The sequence below is a fragment of the Propithecus coquereli genome, unplaced genomic scaffold (genome assembly GCF_000956105.1).
Source record: "Propithecus coquereli isolate 6110/MARCELLA unplaced genomic scaffold, Pcoq_1.0 Scaffold449, whole genome shotgun sequence".
In the NCBI taxonomy this organism is placed as follows: domain Eukaryota; kingdom Metazoa; phylum Chordata; class Mammalia; order Primates; family Indriidae; genus Propithecus; species Propithecus coquereli.
The window spans coordinates 383,915-401,301 of NW_012150274.1; the positions used below are offsets into that span (position 1 = coordinate 383,915).

At 64.3% G+C, this 17,387-nt stretch overlaps 1 protein-coding gene across 1 annotated transcript in view; it reads left to right on the top strand.

The window, feature by feature from the left end:
• The first annotated feature begins 12,135 nt into the window (after positions 1-12,135).
• The window catches only part of NACC2 (NACC family member 2, BEN and BTB (POZ) domain containing), a 28,654-nt gene continuing 23,402 nt past the window's right edge, over positions 12,136-17,387 (top strand). The window contains exon 1 of the mRNA XM_012654833.1: positions 12,136-13,130. Coding sequence (XP_012510287.1) covers positions 12,254-13,130 — 877 coding nt within the window. The 5' untranslated portion in view covers positions 12,136-12,253. The remainder of the gene's footprint in view (positions 13,131-17,387) is intronic.

A 17,387-nucleotide genomic window follows, 5' to 3' on the forward strand; every position in this document is an offset into this window, starting at 1 on the left:
AGCTCATCAACTTCTACAAAGAAGTCAGCTGGGATTTTGACAGGGCATGCATTGAATCTGCAGATCATTTTGGGGAGTGTTCTCATCTTAACAATGTTAGGTCTTCCAGTCCATGAACGTGGGAATATTACTATTTCCATGTATCTTGACCTTTTGTTTCTTTCAACAAAGTTTTGCCGTTTTCAAAGTGTAAGTTTCCCACTACTTTTGTTAAATTTGTGCCTAAATATTTTATGCTTTTTGATATCACTCTAAGTGGAATTATTTACGATTTCAGTTTTAGATTGCTCCTTGTAAGTGTGCAGAAGTACATTTCATTCTTTTGTGTATTGATCATATATCCTGAAATCTTGCTGCACTTGTTCATTAGTTCTAATAGTTTTTTAGTCGATTCCTTGGGGTTTCCTGTATATGTGAAGGTCACGTCATCCACAGATAGTGTTAATTTTTCCTTTCCAGCTACCTGCCTCATTTCATTTCCTTGCCTAAGGCCCCCAGCAGAACTGCCAGTAAAACGCTGAACGGGATTGTGAAGGATTGTCAAGCAGACGCTCTGGGCTGTGATCGCGGGGAACACACAGTCTCACCACTGAGATCCCGCGATTGGGTTCGGAAGTTCCTGCCTGTTCCTACTTTGAGTGTTTCTCATGTGCTGAGCATTTCACATGTTGTTTGTGTATGATGTGTTCTGTGGTTTTAGATTGCAAGAGTCTGGGTTATTATAGAGAAATGCTTTTTGAGCTAGTAGTTTCTCTGAAAGCATTTTCTCCCCTTCCTCCTTAAATCCTAGCTTATTTAAATATTAGAAGTTCCATTTCTTTATATTCTGGGAATTCTGAAACGATGAGATTTATAAAATCGCGTATTATCTACTGGCCAGTGAGGGCACAGATCATGAAGAGGTTTTGTGACCTAGTTTGTGAATACCCTTCCAAGGAAGGAGAAGGAATTGTACACCTGACCGGAGGGAAAGGCTCGTCTCGGTCACAGACACAGAGAGAACTTGCAGCTTCGGCCACAGGTCACAAGTGACTACAGAAAGTGGCTCACCTGTTCTCATCTCAGAGAGAGACATTTTCCTTTGCAATGTGCCTGAGCTACTACTTCCTGGATTATGAGCGAACAAAGGTGACCTGTAGGGACAGGACTGAATCCTGCATTTGTCCTGCAAAGGTCCCCATGTGGCCAAACTACGAAGCCAGACTCAGCAACCACTGCCCCACTCGTGGCGCACTGGCCTCAGGGTGCCCTGGTGGTGTGGCCGACACCAGCCTAGTGGTCCCGGCCACTTTGTTCCTGGTCCTCGTCAAGAGAGGGGGACGTGACCCGAACCACAAGTCAGACGGGATGCAGGTAGGCTGACGACGTGACCTGTCTCAGGGAAAAAGCAGAAATAAAAAGAGAAAAAGATGGTGGCGTCCGAGTCTGCTGCTGTTTGGGTCCCCTGGGGCGGCGCGGACGGACAGGTGTGGGACGTAGAGCCGCCTGTGACTTGCCTCGCTCTGGCAGGTGTGTCCCGTCTGGTATCCTGTCAAAGTATAATTTTTAAAAAGCTGTAAATGAGGCTTGAACAAATACACAGCGAGCGTGTGTCACGTATTTGTTTGACCCGCTAGTGAAGGCACTGGTGGGACGGGAAAGCTGGCCGGGGGGCACCCGCACCTGGGCGTCGAGGACGGAACCGAGCTCTGCTCTGCCGGGTCCTGCTAGCCCAGGTCCACAGCTGGCTGGTGTCCTAAGGGCCCAAACCATCGTCTTCGGGTTGTCTCTTCTACGGAGAGAAATCTTTGCGTCTTTTCCTGGGCAAAAATGAATGTGTTTACGCTCAACTTGACAGCGCCTAGGTAGGCGCAAGCTGAAGGGGTGTCCTCGAGACAAGGGAATGGTCGCTGGGGACCTGGGCCTGGGTGCGAAGGGCCTGCCACCACCAGTTTATTTCCAGCTTTCGACAGCTTTTCCTAACAGTCTGCCTGCCCTCCGGACCTGAGCTGCTGTGTCTCGGGCCCCCAGCCTGCCCACCTGCCGCGGAGCCTGGCGGCCCTCTCTGTGCGGCCTTTTTCTGACCAGGAGGGGTCACCACCTGGCGGTGTCGGGTTGTGGGTCAGGGGCCCACCTGCTGGGGCCAGGTGCTGTACAGGCCTCTCCTCGCAGCCCCTGAGCAAGGACCACCCGTCCTCCTGGGCGTGGTCAGTGTGTCCCCCTCCCGTCTGCCCCCAGCCTCTCCCTGCAGGCAGAATTCCTAGTGACCCTCAGTGGCTGGGGCCCCTGTAGCCGGCTAGGTGGGGTTCAGCTTCAGGGGCTGCAGGGAGGGGACTTCATCAGAGGGAAGTGCCCCATGCAGTAAGTGCCCAGGGCTGGGAGCTGCCACCGTTGCCCCTGCCCAAGGGGGGTCCTGGTGGCTGGAGGCCAGAGACAGCAGGGGCTTGGTGACTGCTCCACTGAGCCTGGCGTACCAGGAGCCCTTGCCTGTCCACGCCAGCCAGGCAGCGCGAGACACCTGGCATTTGGCAAAAAGTGAGCTCACAGCTGTGGCTTCCCTGACCCCCATGGGATTTGAGGTGTCAAGGGGAGGAGGTGGAGGCGGATCAGGCTTGGGTAGGAGCCGGCTCCCTGGCACTGTAGCTTCTACCCTAGACACGGAGGGGAAGGTCTGCTCCATCTTAGGATGTGGTATCCCCCTACGACAGTGCATGATGACGCATGGCCTCAGGCCAGGGACCAGGGTGACACACACACGCACCCCTCCCCCATTTGCCCTCCACCTGGGCAGACCCATCTCCACCCACCGTCTCTTAGGGCCTGGAGTGTCTGGGCCTGACCGCATTGGGGGCTTCCAGGCTGCAGGGGGGAGGTTCTGGTGCAGGGCTGGCTGGTCCCTGGATGTCTGGCAGGGGGATGAGCAGGGGAGGGCCAGGGCCCAGAGGGCTGGGAGGCTGGCGAGGACGTGCCCAGGGCTGCGTCTTCCATGCCCCTCACCGGGTGTCTCCTGCTGCCCTACCGTGCACCTTTGAGACCTGGCGGGGCTGTGGGTGTGTGGTGGCGGGGTCCCCGGCCTTGGATCCAGCAGGCCTGGGTCTGACTCTGGGGCAACCGTACACACGACATGCCTTGGTGGCCTGGGACCGTCCCAGCTGGGCGGTCCTCTTCCCTGTGCCTCAGTTTCTGTAAAGCCTGAGCCTCGCTGCCCCACCTGAGGCAGCGGGAGGTGCCACCGTCCTCCCACGTGGGGCGTGGCCTTTGCGCCGAGGCCCCGGGGAGTCCAGGCTGGGTGGTGCCGCCACTGTCCCGCAGCTGGCATTCCCAAGCCATAAAAGTTGGGCGTTTGTGTTTCTGGTCTTTATTTTTCATATCAGCAATTACCTTTTATGGCGCACAGGCAGCCCCGGCCCGCTCAGAGCCTCCCTCGGCCCCGGAGCCCAGCGCAGGACCCCTGCGCTGTCTTCCTTCTTATGCACGACACGTGCGTCGTGTTGCAGAAGCGCTTTGGGGAGCTGGGGTTTGTGGTTAAGATTCTCACGCCGGAGCACGAGGACGATTATGTGCAGCTTTTATTTGGCCCCCAGGATTCTCACTGCAGTATCCGTATTTCCTTTAATTTGTGGGATTTCTAGTAAATGGGCTTAAAAATAGGTCTGGGCGTGCTGCCAGGGCAGATGCGGGCAGCAGACATCTCTGCGTCCCCGCCTCACGGCAGAGCGGGTAACCCCGTCACTTGGGCGTGCCTCCTGCGGGTCCCCGGGGACAGGACAGGGGGCAGCACCCTCCGGACAGGTCGACGGGGGCTTGGCTGCGGGTCTAGCCTGGGCAGTGCTCTGAGCGCCCAGGAGGAGGCGGCTGGGGGCTTGAGGCCTGTCTGGGGATGGGAGGTGGGGACCCCCCGCGGAGCTCAGGTAGGGGCCAGGCTGGCTGAGGGGCGCTGGGGAGCCTGGTCACCTGCCTGGGGGCCACACGGACAGACACACCGGCCACACCGTCAGGGGCCCCTCAGTCTGTCAGTGCAGATCGTCCTGCCCGAATCATGCACGGAGGCCTAGACCAGGGGCGCGGAGGCCGTCCCTGTGGCCTGGTTGGGTTTGTCGCTTGGCCTGCTGACCCTGGACGCTTTGTGGAAGAAGAGACTTGTGTTTTGTTTAACATCTAACACACTCCAGCAAACCCGCGGCTGCCTGGGTGTCTCTGAGCCACACCCCGATGACAAGGCCGGGAGGGGCTGTGCACCCTGTGGCGGAACACAGCCGCCCGTCACCCAGCCGCGGTCCCGCCGCTCTCCCCGGGCTGCCTCTCTCTGGAGCTCGGCCTGCCACGTCCCTCTTCCGGGCCGCCCTGCGTGTGTCCTCAGGGCAGGGGCGCCTGTCTGACACCACCAGGAGCTGCTCCGGCTCCTTGTGGGGCTCTGCAGGCCCCTGTGCTGCTCGGCCTGGGGCCTTGGCCGTGGCCCTGAGGTGTCCCCTGGTCCGGGGGGGCAAGGGCTCCATCCTCACCGAGAGTTGCCCCTCGGCCTGGCCCCTGCCCTGGCCCCCCTGGGTGGCAGTTTTTTCTTTTTTAGAGACAGAGTCTCACTCTGTTGCTAGAGTGAGGCTAGAGTGAGTGCCGTGGCGTCAGCCTAGCTCACAGCAACCTCAGACTCCTGGGCTCAAGCGATCTTTCTGCCTCAGCCTCCCGAGTAGCTGGGGCATGTATCACCATGCCCGGCTAATTTTTTCTATATATTTTTAGTTGTCCAATTAATTTCTTTCTATTTTTAGTAGAGACGGGGGTCTCGCTCTTGCTCAGGCTGGTCTCGAACTCCTGAGCTCAAACAGTCTGCCCGCCTCGGCCTCCCAGAGTGCTAGGATTACAGGCGTGAGCCACCGCGCCCGGCCTGGGTGGCAGTTTTGCCCCGGGTGCCCCTGCTGTCCCAGCTAAAGCTCTGTTCACAGGGACCCTGCGATCTGTTTCGGTGCCACCCTTGGGTTTGGTGCCATCTTGAGCTCTGATGTGGGTTCTAGGTTGGGGCCAGGCAGACTGTCCTTGGCCCAGAGCCTTCCGTCCTTCAGGCCCCTGCGCCACCTCTCCCTGCAGACAGGGGCAGTGCTGTCCATTGGGTGGGGGCACCCTCGCTCCCGTGACCCTGCGGTGGCCGAGCGCTCTGCCTGGGACTTCTGCCCAGTTCCATACCCCAGAGTGAGGCACGGCCCCGAAGTGCGGGGGTGGGGCCCGTCCGAATCGACAGGGCCACGTGAATCACGTCCTTCTGCAAGCTGTGGGAGCCCAAGGCCCCGTCCAGACGGGAGGTACAGAGAGCTAAAGCGGGGGTGGCCAGGCCCGGGGACCCCCAAGAACCACCACACCTGCGCAGGTGCCTGCTGCTTCCACAGGAGCCGCACCTGTGTGGGACGGGAAGCTGGTGACCCCTGGTTGGGAGCCCTCCGCGGAGTGGGCAGGACGTGGGAGGGGATGGCAGGTGGCTCAAGAGGTGCCGCGGCGTCTGCGCTGCCCTACGACCCCGCTCTTACTTCAGGGCAGACATGGGGTCGGTGCCCCCAAGGACGCAGCCTGGGTACCCCCTGCCCGGCTCCAGCCGAGGTGGCCAGGACGGGGGGCGGGGGGGGCAGCTCGTGTGCTGGGGCCCCCAGGGCTGATTTAGGATTTCTGTGTGGGTCTGATTTACATTAGATTTTTAAGCATAATTAGAAATGCAGGGAGCTTTGTGTCTCACCTCCCCTCGACTATTTATGGCATAATATGCAGATGAGAGAGCTATGAATATTAACGAGGGGAGTCGCTGCCCGCCACTGTCTTTAACGAGTTGGGTGACCGACAGGCCCCTGCGCGCCAGGCGCCCCCAGAGCCCGCCTCTGCCCGCCAGCTCCTGGGGTCTTCCTGCCTTCAGAGTCCCCTGCCCCCAGGTGGGGACGGTCAGGCGCAGGCTGCTCTGGGACCTCCCCTGCCCATCTGGACATGGGGCACGGGGAGCTATCCCGCCTGTGAGCCGGGATGCAGGGAGACCCTGCCGTGTGCTCTTCCAGTTAGTAAGGAACACGCTCTCCTAGCTCACGCTACCTAAATCACAAACATGGGTGAGAGAGATTGTTGGCTCCTTCCAAAACACCGCTCAATTCCTTGGAAACCTTCTAGAACTGTTTGTGGCTCGTGGGAGCATTGTGGGGTGCTGGGCACAGCGGGGAGGGTCGTTGGGCTCTGGGGGCTGCTCCTCACCCAGCCCCCCCGCCAGCCGCTTCTGAGTGGTGGCCACGGCTGGTTTTGCTGTGTTTCGTTTGGCCCCCGACCCCTGAGAAGGTCAGAGTATTTTGAGAGTGAAGATCAGAGATGCATGTTGGCGGCAGTGGCACCCCTGGCCTTGGTGGCCCTGCTGGGGCCCAGTGCGGGGCTGGGGCAGCCACGTGCTGCTCCCGCCTGAGGATCGAGAGCGGAACTCAGAGTCTGCAGATTGTGGCAGCTGCTCTTCGCCATCGGAAGAACAAAGCTCCCAAGCAAACACTCGTCAGTGCAGTTAAAGCGGCTTCGATGGTTGAGGTCTGGGGTGGAGGCTGCCGGGGGCTTGGCTGAGTGGAGGGGCTCTTCCCCGCCTCCCTGGCTGGGCGACCCACCCGCGACTCCCTTGACCCTGAAGCTGGGGGCCACGCGCCCCCCTTCCCAGCGGCACAGCAGTGCAAAGGCCGATGGAATTCTCGTCCCTGCGGCGGCGTTCTGGGGGCCTCGGTGACTTGGGGTCCGCCGGGCGGGGGCCAGTCCTTGCCTTCTGGCTTTTCTCACTAGATGAGTGAAGACCACCTGGAAGGGGGATGACCAGGTCCCTGGACGCAGCTGCCCCCCAGCTCCGAGGCCTTGGCAGGAGGCTCGCCGTGCCTGTGCCTCGGTGTCCTCGTCTGGGGACGCTGGGAAGCAAGCACGCAGCTCATGCAGTGGCGGGTGGTGTGGGGATGCAGGGGGAGGGTTCCTGGCAGCTGAGACCCTGCCCCAGAGCTCTGGTGGTTCGTTAGCAGCCGGCCCTGCTCTCTGGCATCTTAGAAGTTCAATGCAAACCTGGGGTCAGATGGATGCCTCGCCCAGCTCCCTGGGCAGCCTCCACCCTGGAGGGGTCAACCTCCCGGGCCCCTGTAGGGCAGGGCTGTGCCCCCTTAGGGCTGCGGTGGAAGCAGACTGAGGCCACAGTGGGGCAGCCCCCGGCCATCCTCCTTGTCCCCGAGTTGCTCACGTGTGCCCCAGGCCTGCCCCGTCCTCCCGTCCTGGGGGCCAGAGCCTCGGATCCACCTGTAGGAGGTGTCCTGGGCTATTGCTGGATCTCCTCTGGGACGGGTGGGCTATGCTGGTGGCCTGGCCCCGTGGGGCTTCCATGGGGACAGGCCTCCCTATGGGGGGGGGTTTCCTTCTTTCCCTGCAGAATGTCCCCACGTCCCCCTCCCATCCTCGCCTGCGTGTTTAATGGCTGTGCGTTTCCCGAGGTCCAGAACCTCTTATTAGATTGGTAAAATTAAATCCTGCAAAATACTTGTATTTAATTTAATCTCTCTCGCCGCCTTTCCCTCGCTGGTCGTGACCCTGCAGAAAGTAAGCGCTGCTCCTCGCGGCCGTGCTCGCGCCTCGGGACTCGCCCGGGGGTGTGGGGGTTCCCTGGGACTCTGGGCAGGACCTCCGGGCTGTGGGGCTGTGACTGGGGTGGGGTCCTGGAAAAGGGGGCCCCTCCTTGAGGGACAGCCGCCCCGTCCCCGTCCTCTGCCCTGGCGGACGCCCTGGCCTGGTCTCGTGCCTGCTGGAGCCCGTGTGGCCGCCCCAACCTGGGTACCGTGTCCTCACGCGAGTCCCACCTGGGGACCGCACTCAGGTGGGGGCGGCCCTCCCGCCAGCCGCTACCTGCCCCGTGTGCCCATCCAGAGGGCTCCTCCTTCCACCCACCTGTGCCGCCCAGCAGGGGATCCGCTGGACCCACCACAGCCCCAGGCGGGTCGGGCTGGCCTTGCGCCATCCTCAGGAGAGGCCTGTGGGTTCAGAGTGGCCCCTGCTCCTCCTCTGTGTGTCTCCGTGTGGGATGGGGGCGCCCCGAGGCTGGCACAGCTGCAGGGACTGAACTTGGGCTTTGGGTGGTCTGCAGACGTTTCCCGAAGTGGGTTCCTCTCAGAGGGGCGTCACGAGGGGCTGTTCTTGGTGCGGCTGCTTTGAGGGTGGCTGGGGTAACAGAGAGCTCCGATTTCCTGGCTCCTCAGAACCTTCCACAAGCAGATGGGCATGGTGCCCTCACGGTGCAGGGGAACCGGGACACAAGGGGATGGGGAAACTGAGTCACGGAAAGGAGATGTGGTCACAGAGCAGGGCTAGCCCCCCCCTGTGCTGGGAGGGCAGGAGGCCCTGGTGTCCCAGAGCCAGGCTTGGTCCGTCCCCTCCTCAGCAGACAGCCCTGCCTACAGCCGGGACCACTGAGGCCCTGGCCCTCCCCTGGCCTCAGCCCGAGGGTCAGCCCGTGGCCGCGTCTGCTCTCATGGCCCTGGGAGCATCGCCAAGCCTTTATTTTATTCTCCCGTCTAAAGTTCAGCTTTGTTCTTGAGGCTTCGAAGAAAGCAACCTAAAACCAGCTCCTGTCCGGCTTTTGGCGGCTGGGCGTGGGGTGGCAGGCTCACGGCACAGGTAGCTTGAGGACAAGGTAGCAAAAGCACCAGTTGTCCTCGGTCCCCGGGGACCACAGCGGCCCTGGCACCTTCCAGGGGAATAATGGTCCCTTCTCTGGGGCAGCTGGTCTGGCCCAGCCGTGGGGGGCAGGCTGGGAGGCGCAGAGGCGGGCTGGGCCGGGCCGGGCGCTGATGGAGACGCCCCGCCGAGGGCTGCCCTCCTGCCCAGGTCACAGCAGGAGTGGACGTCGCCGGCTTCCGTGCACCAGGCCTGGGCTGCAGCCTTCACAAACGTCCTCTCATCTACCCCTGCAACCGTTTGCGCGTAAACTATGACCCGATTCACAGATCGGCCTGTGAGGCCACAGTGTCGTGCAGAAGTGGCCGGTGCCTGCAGGACCTAGGCCTGCCAGCCGGCCAGCGGCTCCAAGAGCCTGCTCTGTCCCTTGCTCCCGGCATCATGCACGGTGCTGGCTTGCCCCGCCCTGGGCAGTCGGGACCCTCTGGGGCCCGTGCACAGTGCACCGCTGCTGGCCTCTGCCCGCCCGTGGCCAGGCTGAGCCACTCCTGTCGTGGCCTGAGAGCCCCTGCCTGGCTCAGGTGACCCCACCTCCCTTGGGGTGAGGTGGGTGGCCTGTGCCATGTGTCACCGGCCACGACAGCCCTTCTGCAGTGGCCCTGGTCGGCTGTGCCCAGCATTCAGTTAGTCACCCACCTGGCCCTGGATAGACCCGGCCCTGCCCTTGCTGACTGCACGAGGGGCTCTTGGCAGGCTTCCTAGAGGAGGCAGCAACTAAGCAGGGAGCTGAAGGTGGAGGGTGTGGCTGGGGGGTAACGGCTGAGCTGCGTCTCCCCAGCTCTTCGGCACCCCTGAGCGCAGGCCATTTCTGCCATCAAAACACCAGGCGCGAAGCCGTCTCTGGGGGGCCCTGTGTCGGCGGCTTCCCCACACTGGGTTTCCTCCTGCTCCTGTTCGGTGGCTGTTGGTCTGTCTGGTGTTCGGAAGCTGAGCCCACGGTGCGTACATAGGCGCCAGATTGGTGGGAGGGGACGCTGGGGTGGGCGGCAGGGTGGTGTCGCCTCCCCTCCCACCAGGCCTGCGGTGGGGGTGACAGCTCCTCTACTGTGGGGGCAGCAATCCTACCCTCTCAAGCCTGGATCCTGCTCCCCTTCTGTGGGGTAGATATGCCCTTCCCGGGGTCACGGTTGGTGGCAGGTGGGGAAACTGAGGCTGGGTAGTCCAGTGGTTTGCCCCAGGGCCCGTGCAGTTCAGCACGGGGGGTGGGGGGGCGAGCCCGTCCTCTGGAGTGGGCCTGGGGCTGGCCGCCAACCCTGTGTGCCTGCCCCTCCCAGAAAAAGTCTCAATAAAGGTCAGAGGCTGAGCACCCCCTGGGCTGACAGCACGGCCAGGTTCCAGCTGAGCGAGTGGGCTGCACGTCTGGCACGGCTGGGAGTGTGCCGGAGCAGTGGGCGCCCTCGCTGCCACCTCTGCGGGGACCCGTCACGGCCTGGCTGGTCCCTCCAGCTCCCGGTGGCCGGGCCACAAAGTTGCTCTTTTCTGAAAGTGCCAGGAGGGGCCTGGGGCGTGGGGTGGGGACGGGTTCTGGGCTGCACCAGCCGGGCCAGCTGCTCTGGGACCCCAGCAGGGCAGGGGACATGGCCAGTCCCCCAGGAGGGGTGGTGGCAGCACGGCGCTGGGGTGCTGCCCCGCTTCCTGCCTCCTTTCCCTGGCTCCCGGGCTGCTCCCCCCCTCACCCAGCCCCCCATGTGTGCGTCCCGGGCCCGGGCCCCCCTCGCCCTCCCAGGGCCCTTCCACCAGCCCTGCCCGCCCTGGAGGAGTTAAGCTCCCTGCCAGCCCTGCAGACTGTTTGGAATAGTTTAAATGCTTTGACACTGGGCTGTCCTGGAAGGCCAGGAGGCAGTTTACTGGGTAATTCATATGCAAAACTGCACCATAAATTTCCAGGCTGTCTCAGTTGCCGTGGCACCGCGAAGCATTTCTCCGCGTACAGTACAGTATTTCTGCCATCTTTGTTTGCATTGCAGTGAGTCATCAAAAGTCTGTCTTGTACCAACACCCGGAGCCGCGCATTCCTCTGGCACCGGCGCTCCACTGTTTTTAAAGCCGGGGCTGGGAGCTGGCATTTACTTCGGCTCCCAAATCAAAGGCGGCTATTCATTCCCGAGAGCTGCCTGAGTGTTCGTCTGCATCCGGCCGCTTCATTGAGATGCGGTGCGCTGCCCGGGAGAGCCGGCCTGGGTGCAGCTGAGCTGCGGCGGCCCGCGCCCCGCGCTCTGCCCTCCTCCTCCTCCCCCCTCCCGCTCCCCCTCCCCGGCTCCTCGCCCTCCCCACCCTAGGGCTCCCGCTCCGTTTGCTGCATTCCCGGAGCAGCTGGGCAGGCAGGCTGGCGTGCGGGGAGCCTGCCCTGCCAGGCTGAGCGGGCAGTGTCGGGCCGCTGGCCGCAGCGGCCAAAGGTAGGTCTCCCTGCTAGCTGGTGCCCGTGGCCCGGCCGGGCCGGCAACTTCTCCGAGGCAGGGCCATTGCGGGCCACTCTGCGTGGCGCCCACCTGCCCAACTCCTGGTGCAGGGTGGCTCCGCCCTCCTCCCAGCGCCCGGCGCCTCTGCGGCCGCCGCACTTTCCTCCCGCGGGACACAGCGGCCCTTTGTGCGGCCCTGCAGAGTTGGCCGGCGCCTTCTCTGGCGCCCCCGCCCCCCTTCGCAGAGATGGGCACAGATAAACAGCGGCAGCCGCCCTGCCTCCCCTGCCTGGGTGCCACGGCTCAGGGCTGGGACCCCTTGAGTCACCTGGGCTGGGGCTGAGCCAGCAGGGATTGGCCCGAGTCAGGAGTAGGCGAGAGGGAGGGCGCCTAACTCCGGCGGCCCCGGCTGGCGGCTCCGGGACCCAGTTGGACCTGGGTTGGGGTCCCAGCTGGGAAGATCCAGGAGCACAGAGCCAGCGGGGTGCGCCCAGGGAGGTCTCCCTGCACGGAGGACGCAGGGGCCTCTCAGAGTTCTCCCGGCTTCGGCTCACTTCCCCGCACCCCCTTCCCCACCTGCGGGGGGGCCGCGGCGGTGGAGGGGGGGTGGCAGGACGCTTGCCCTGGTTACCCCAAGGGCCACCTGCTCTGAGGGGAAAGGGAAACACACGAGAAACTGAACGCCTCCGAGAGCCCCCCACCCCACCCGCCCCTCCCGGAAGGCAGTGCAGGGAGGCTACGTAGAGGGCTGCGAACTTTTTCCTGGGAGAGGAGTTGCTGCTGACCCTGTCCGTCCCATCCCACCACGGCTTCAGGCCTCTGTCGTTGCCTTCTGCCGCGATGGGGTGTCCGAAGCCCCCTCCTAGGGGTCTAGCGGGGTAGTGCAGTTCGGGTCTATGCAGCCAAGCCCTTTAGCCGTCCGATCCCGGTCCCTCCGTTGGGGTCCCCAGGGACCTTCTCTGGACTGTCCCAGCGGGAGGGGCGGGGGGCAGGCGTGCGTGGGGAGGGCTTGCTCTTTCCCAGCCCCTCTCGGGAGGGGCGCGGAGATGGGCTGCCGATGGGAGCCCTTGTCCGGCCAGGGGACTGACCGCTGTGTGTCCCCATCCCCCGCAGATGTGCCCCGCTCGGGCCGCCCCGCGCTGAGAGTCCGAGGCCCGCCGCCAGCGCCCGCCATGTCTCAGATGCTCCACATCGAGATCCCCAACTTCGGGAACACCGTGCTCGGCTGCCTCAACGAGCAGCGGCTGCTGGGCCTCTACTGCGATGTGTCCATCGTGGTCAAGGGCCAGGCCTTCAAGGCCCACCGGGCCGTCCTGGCCGCCAGCAGCCTCTACTTCCGCGACCTGTTCAGCGGCAACAGCAAGAGCGCGTTCGAGCTGCCCGGCTCAGTGCCGCCCGCCTGCTTCCAGCAGATCCTGTCCTTCTGCTACACGGGCCGGCTCACCATGACGGCCAGCGAGCAGCTCGTGGTCATGTACACGGCCGGCTTCCTGCAGATCCAGCACATCATCGAGCGCGGCACGGACCTCATGTTCAAGGTGAGCTCGCCCCACTGCGACTCGCAGACGGCCGTGATCGAGGACGCCAGCTCCGAGCCCCAGAGCCCCTGCAACCAGCTGCAGCCTGCCGCCGCCGCCGCCCCCTACGCCGCGTCCCCCTCGGTGCCCATCCCGCTGCTGGCCCGTGTGAAGCATGAAGCCGTGGAGCTGCCGCCGGCCGCCGGCCCAGGCCTGGCCTCCAAGCGCCCGCTGGAGACGGGGCCACGGGACAGCGTGGCGGGGGCTGCGGTGGTGGCGGGCGCGGCCCCTCTCAAACTGCCCCGCGTCTCCTACTACGGGGTGCCCGGCCTGGCCACCCTTGTCCCTGGCATCCAGCAGGTGCCCTACCCCCAGGGGGAGCGGGCCAGCCCAGGGGCCAGCAGCCTGCCCACCACCGACAGCCCCACCTCGTACCACAACGAGGAGGACGAGGAGGACGATGAGGCCTACGACACCATGGTGGAGGAGCAGTACGGCCAGGTGTACATCAAGGCCTCGGGCAGCTACGCAGGTAACACGGCTGGGCCAAGCAGCTGGGGTACGGGTCGCGCCCCCACCCAGCCCGGAGCTCTGTTAACCAAGGAGGTCAGGCTTGAGCCCATGGAGGGGAGGCCGCAGGAGACTGGTTAGACCTGCCGTGCGGGTGCAGGGAAGGCCCAGCTTCCTCCGGACAGATGAGGAAACTGAGGGCTTCGGGGGCCCACGGACCTGCCCGAGGGCTCAAGGCCTCAGTTTCCCTGTCTGTGAAGTGCCTGGCGCCATGTACGCCCTGGAGGTCCCGCCTCCTTGCCCTCTGACCTCAGCCGCTCCCTCACCTGTGAGGTTCCACCATCCCTCTGACTTTCTGGGGCTGGAGACCCTCCGCCTCTGCACTGCCACCCCTCCAAGCCCCGTGTCAGGGGGCCCCTGAGTTCTTTTGTCAAAGGGAGGGCTGCTCCCCCTTTGGGGACCTGTAACCTCAGGGAGCCCCGGTTTGAGATGCCGGCGCCACAGATGGGTGCAGTCCCGGAGCGTGTTCAGGGTTTGCTGGGCAGAGCGTCCTGCAGTTGGGGCCCAGGATTGCGCGTCCCCGCAACCCGGCTGTGCGCCTGGGCTGGCCGCCTGTGCTGATTTGCATGCGGGACCCGAACGAACGCAGCAGCCTGGACCCGGGCTCGGTGCCAGCAGTGGGCGGGCGGCCCTGGGGCAGTGCGAGGACTCTTTCCTCCCCTCCGACCCCACGTCCTTGTGCCCTGGTGGGACACTCCCCCCGCCTCTGCCTCCCCTCGTTGGTCAGTGCCGTGGGGGCGGAGGGAGCCAGGAGCCCCGGCCCTTGGCACAGCCGGGTCCCTCTGCAGCCTGGACAGAGGCCTCTGCCTGGCCTGCCTGGGAGGGACCACTGCCCTCCGCCGAGCGCCCCGGCACCTGGTTTTTCCCTGGACTCCGTACTCGATTTAAAGGAGTGTTGCCGCGTTTGCGTGAACTCTGCAGAACGCTCGCCCACAGACCGTAGGTCCTGAAGGCTTTGGTTTTCTGTCTGTGGTAGGCAGCAGGGCTTGGTTTTTCCTGAGACCAAGAACCGTGCCAGCCACTGAACTGGCCCTTCCAGAGGGCGGAGAGCACGTGGCCCTGGCTCGACCACGGAGCAAGTACAGGACGTAAACTCACGTCCCCGACACGGGCCCAGGGGAGTCTGCCCGGTGTGCACTCTCGTGTCCCTGCCAACAGCCTCCCATCCCCCCCACCCCCCGTGGCCACGAGGCCTCCGGTCCTGGGCAGCCCCCCTGGTGGCCTGGGCACCCCCTATAGTCCCCAGGACCCCCCACAATGGCGGCAGCCGGGCAGGGCACTGCGGGTGGGTCAGTGCACGGCACCACGGAGCGGAGCGGGGAACAGACTCTGGTCTCTGACGTCTCCCCGGGGTCCTCCCTGCACAAGCCCTGCCGGTCCAGTGTGACCTTGGCCCCAGCACGCTTGGGACAGTGAGGAAAGGGCAGGGTGCAGGACTGCTGGGAGCACGGCGAAGTCTGAGAGCCCCTGGGTGCTGGGTCAGCCAGGAGCCCTCGCGTCGCCCGCACGGGGACAGCCCACCTGCTCCGCGGGCTCTCAGGGGCCAGGGTGCAGCGGCGTGAAAAGGCTCTCAGGGTGCCGGGTCCCCCAGGGTGTCGTCAGGAGGCCTTCGTGCCAGCTGCCCGTACCCAGACAAGGCCAGGGTCCTACTGGGGCGCAGGGGTGGGGACCCCCCCCGGGCTGTGTTTCCGCAGGGGCTTGTCTGTGCCTTGGTGACACGAGGGGTCCCCGCCTTTGCAGGTGTGTCAGTAGTGGGGCAGCAGGGAGGAAACGGGGGGCTAGCGGAGCTGCCCCGCGTGCCCCCGCCTGCCATACGGTTTGGCTCTGGACGCTGCAGTCTGGGTTTTCTCGTCGTGGTTTTGTCTTCGGCAAACCCATAAGTGGGGCAGAGAAAGGGGGTGTGTGATTTCTTGGTTGAAATCTAGGTTATTGGCAGTGACATAGCCGGCGTCACCGGGTGTGCTGGACGGCGGTGCCACAGGGTGAGCAGGAAGGCGGGGCCTGTCCCCTGGCCCAGAGCTGCCCCTGGGGTGCCGACCCCCCGCTCCGGGTTCTCTCTGTGCCCTGGGGCTGGTCTGTCCGGGGAACATCCTCACACCCACCCGGGAGGCGGCCAGCTGCTGCCCCTTGCCGGGGCCAGTGCAGGAGCCGGGCAGGTGCTGTCTTTGAACTGGTGGATTCCAGCATGTTCCGAGCTGCCCCCATGACCAGCCCCTTCTCCTCTCTGGCCTCAGTTTCCCCACCTGTCAGGTGAGAGTTTGGCCTGAGTGATCTTCGGGGGTCTTCGATCCAGCCGTGGTGCAGGGACACATGACCCCTTTCTACCCTGTCCCGTCGGGAACCGTTAACAGCGTGTCCCGTGTAGTTACCTCTTGTTGAAATTACAGCATCGCAGGTCAGGCTAATTGCCCCTGCTGTGTGCTGTGCCGCCGCGGCCCATCTGTTTCCGTCTCTGGGCCTCCCCTTTTTCCCCTGCCTGTGGTTTTCCTCCCATCGGAGGACGTGCGGGTCGTTGCTGCGGGAGAGATGCCACCGGGCAGGGCCTATGCTGCCGTGTGCTCGGCCCCCACCCAGGGAGGCTCGTCCCACTCTCAGGTCCCCGCTGGGCATGTGGCCCTGGGTGCTCTCTGCTGTCTGCCCGAGTCGCTGCCCACACAGGGGGCTCGGGGCTCGCCCTGCAGGGGCCGAGCTGTTGCTGACAGTGGGCGACCTGCTCCTGGCCCTGTGGCCAGCACTGACGGGCCACCCGGGGCAAAGGGGGTGTGGGAGCACACCAGGGACACAAGCACACACCTGTCTCCAGAGGTGGGAGTGCCGGCGCAGCTCCTCTGAGACCGATGGCGAGGTCTGCCGGGGCAAGGCACACCTGTGTCGGGGCCCTGCGTCCCGAGCTGCGGACCGAGACCTCTGCCTCGGGCCCACCCTGACGTGGGGGCGTGTCAGGGCCAGCGCCTGGAGAGAGCAGGGTGCTGGCCCAGGCAAAGAGAGCCCCGGTCCTGGGCCTGGTCCAGCTGAGGCGCGACAGTGCCGTGGCCCGAGCAGCACCCCCGCCACTCCGGCGTTCCCGAGTCCTCCCTTCCCCCCTCCTTCCCCAGAGGGCGTGCTGGGCTTCCCCCTGGGGCCACAGGGCCAGGGACGGGAAGGTGTCTGTGTGTCCCCAGCCCAGAGCCGGGGCTGCCCCGGTCAAGGCAGCCGGCCTGGTGGGGGTCGGCGCTGGGACTGGACGATGCCTCTGGGGCCAGCGGGGCAGAGGGCTCCCAGGCGTGTCCAGGGCCGCTTCTGTGGTCTCCACTTGTTCACGTGTCCCGTGGCACATCTGCACCCATAGGTCCAGGCAGTGGTGGCCAAGACGGGCAGGGCGCCATGGCTGCCCTCCCCACATACGGCCCAGGACCCGAGACGCCTGCAGCGTCTGACAAGACCCTCAGCCCAGCTGCCTGGTCGCACCCTCAGCAGTGACTTCTGTCGCCAGATGTTTAATTGTCACTGCAGATGTTCTCCGTGGCTGTCAGAGACGACACCATGGCATTCACACCAGCCACACGCTCCCGTCACCCTTTCCCGGGAGGGACGTGTCTGGCCTTGGGGGCCGTGTGCCTCTTGCTCTCCTTCCTTCTGGGGGCCGCCCAGCTCCCCGGGTTCTACCCTGGTGCCCTCCGCACTGCTCCGGGGGGCAGGGGAATTGCGCGTTTGTCACCGAGTGAGGCTGCCCGAACTTACGAAGAACTTGGAGAAAGTTGGGACCACTCAGGGCCCCCGGGAGGCTCCGTCCACACGCCTGGACGCTGAGCACACGCTCCTGGGGAGGGGCCTGGACCACAGCAGCGCGTCTGCCCCGGCTCTGCCCTCCGGCTCCTGCGAGTTTGGCGGGGTCGGGGGCGCGGCAGAGGCCTGCGAGGCCAGTGCTGGCCGAGTCCCATCCCCCAGGTGAGCACCCGGGCTCGCGCGACCGCCCCGGCCCTGGACCACAGGACCAGTGTGGAAACAGGGCTCCCGACCAGGGTGGTCTCGCTTGCAGCTGCGCACCCCTCACAGCTCAGCACGGTCTAGAAGGTTCTCCTGCCCTGTCAGGAAGCAGAGATGCCTGTGGGGGTCACTCTGTTTTCATTGCTCCTGGGTAAATAACGAGGAGTGGCGGTGCTGGGTCAGACGGCACACGCGCGGTTAACTTCCAGCTGCCCCGGCCCGGCCACCTCCACCGGCAGGTGCTCTGCAGCCT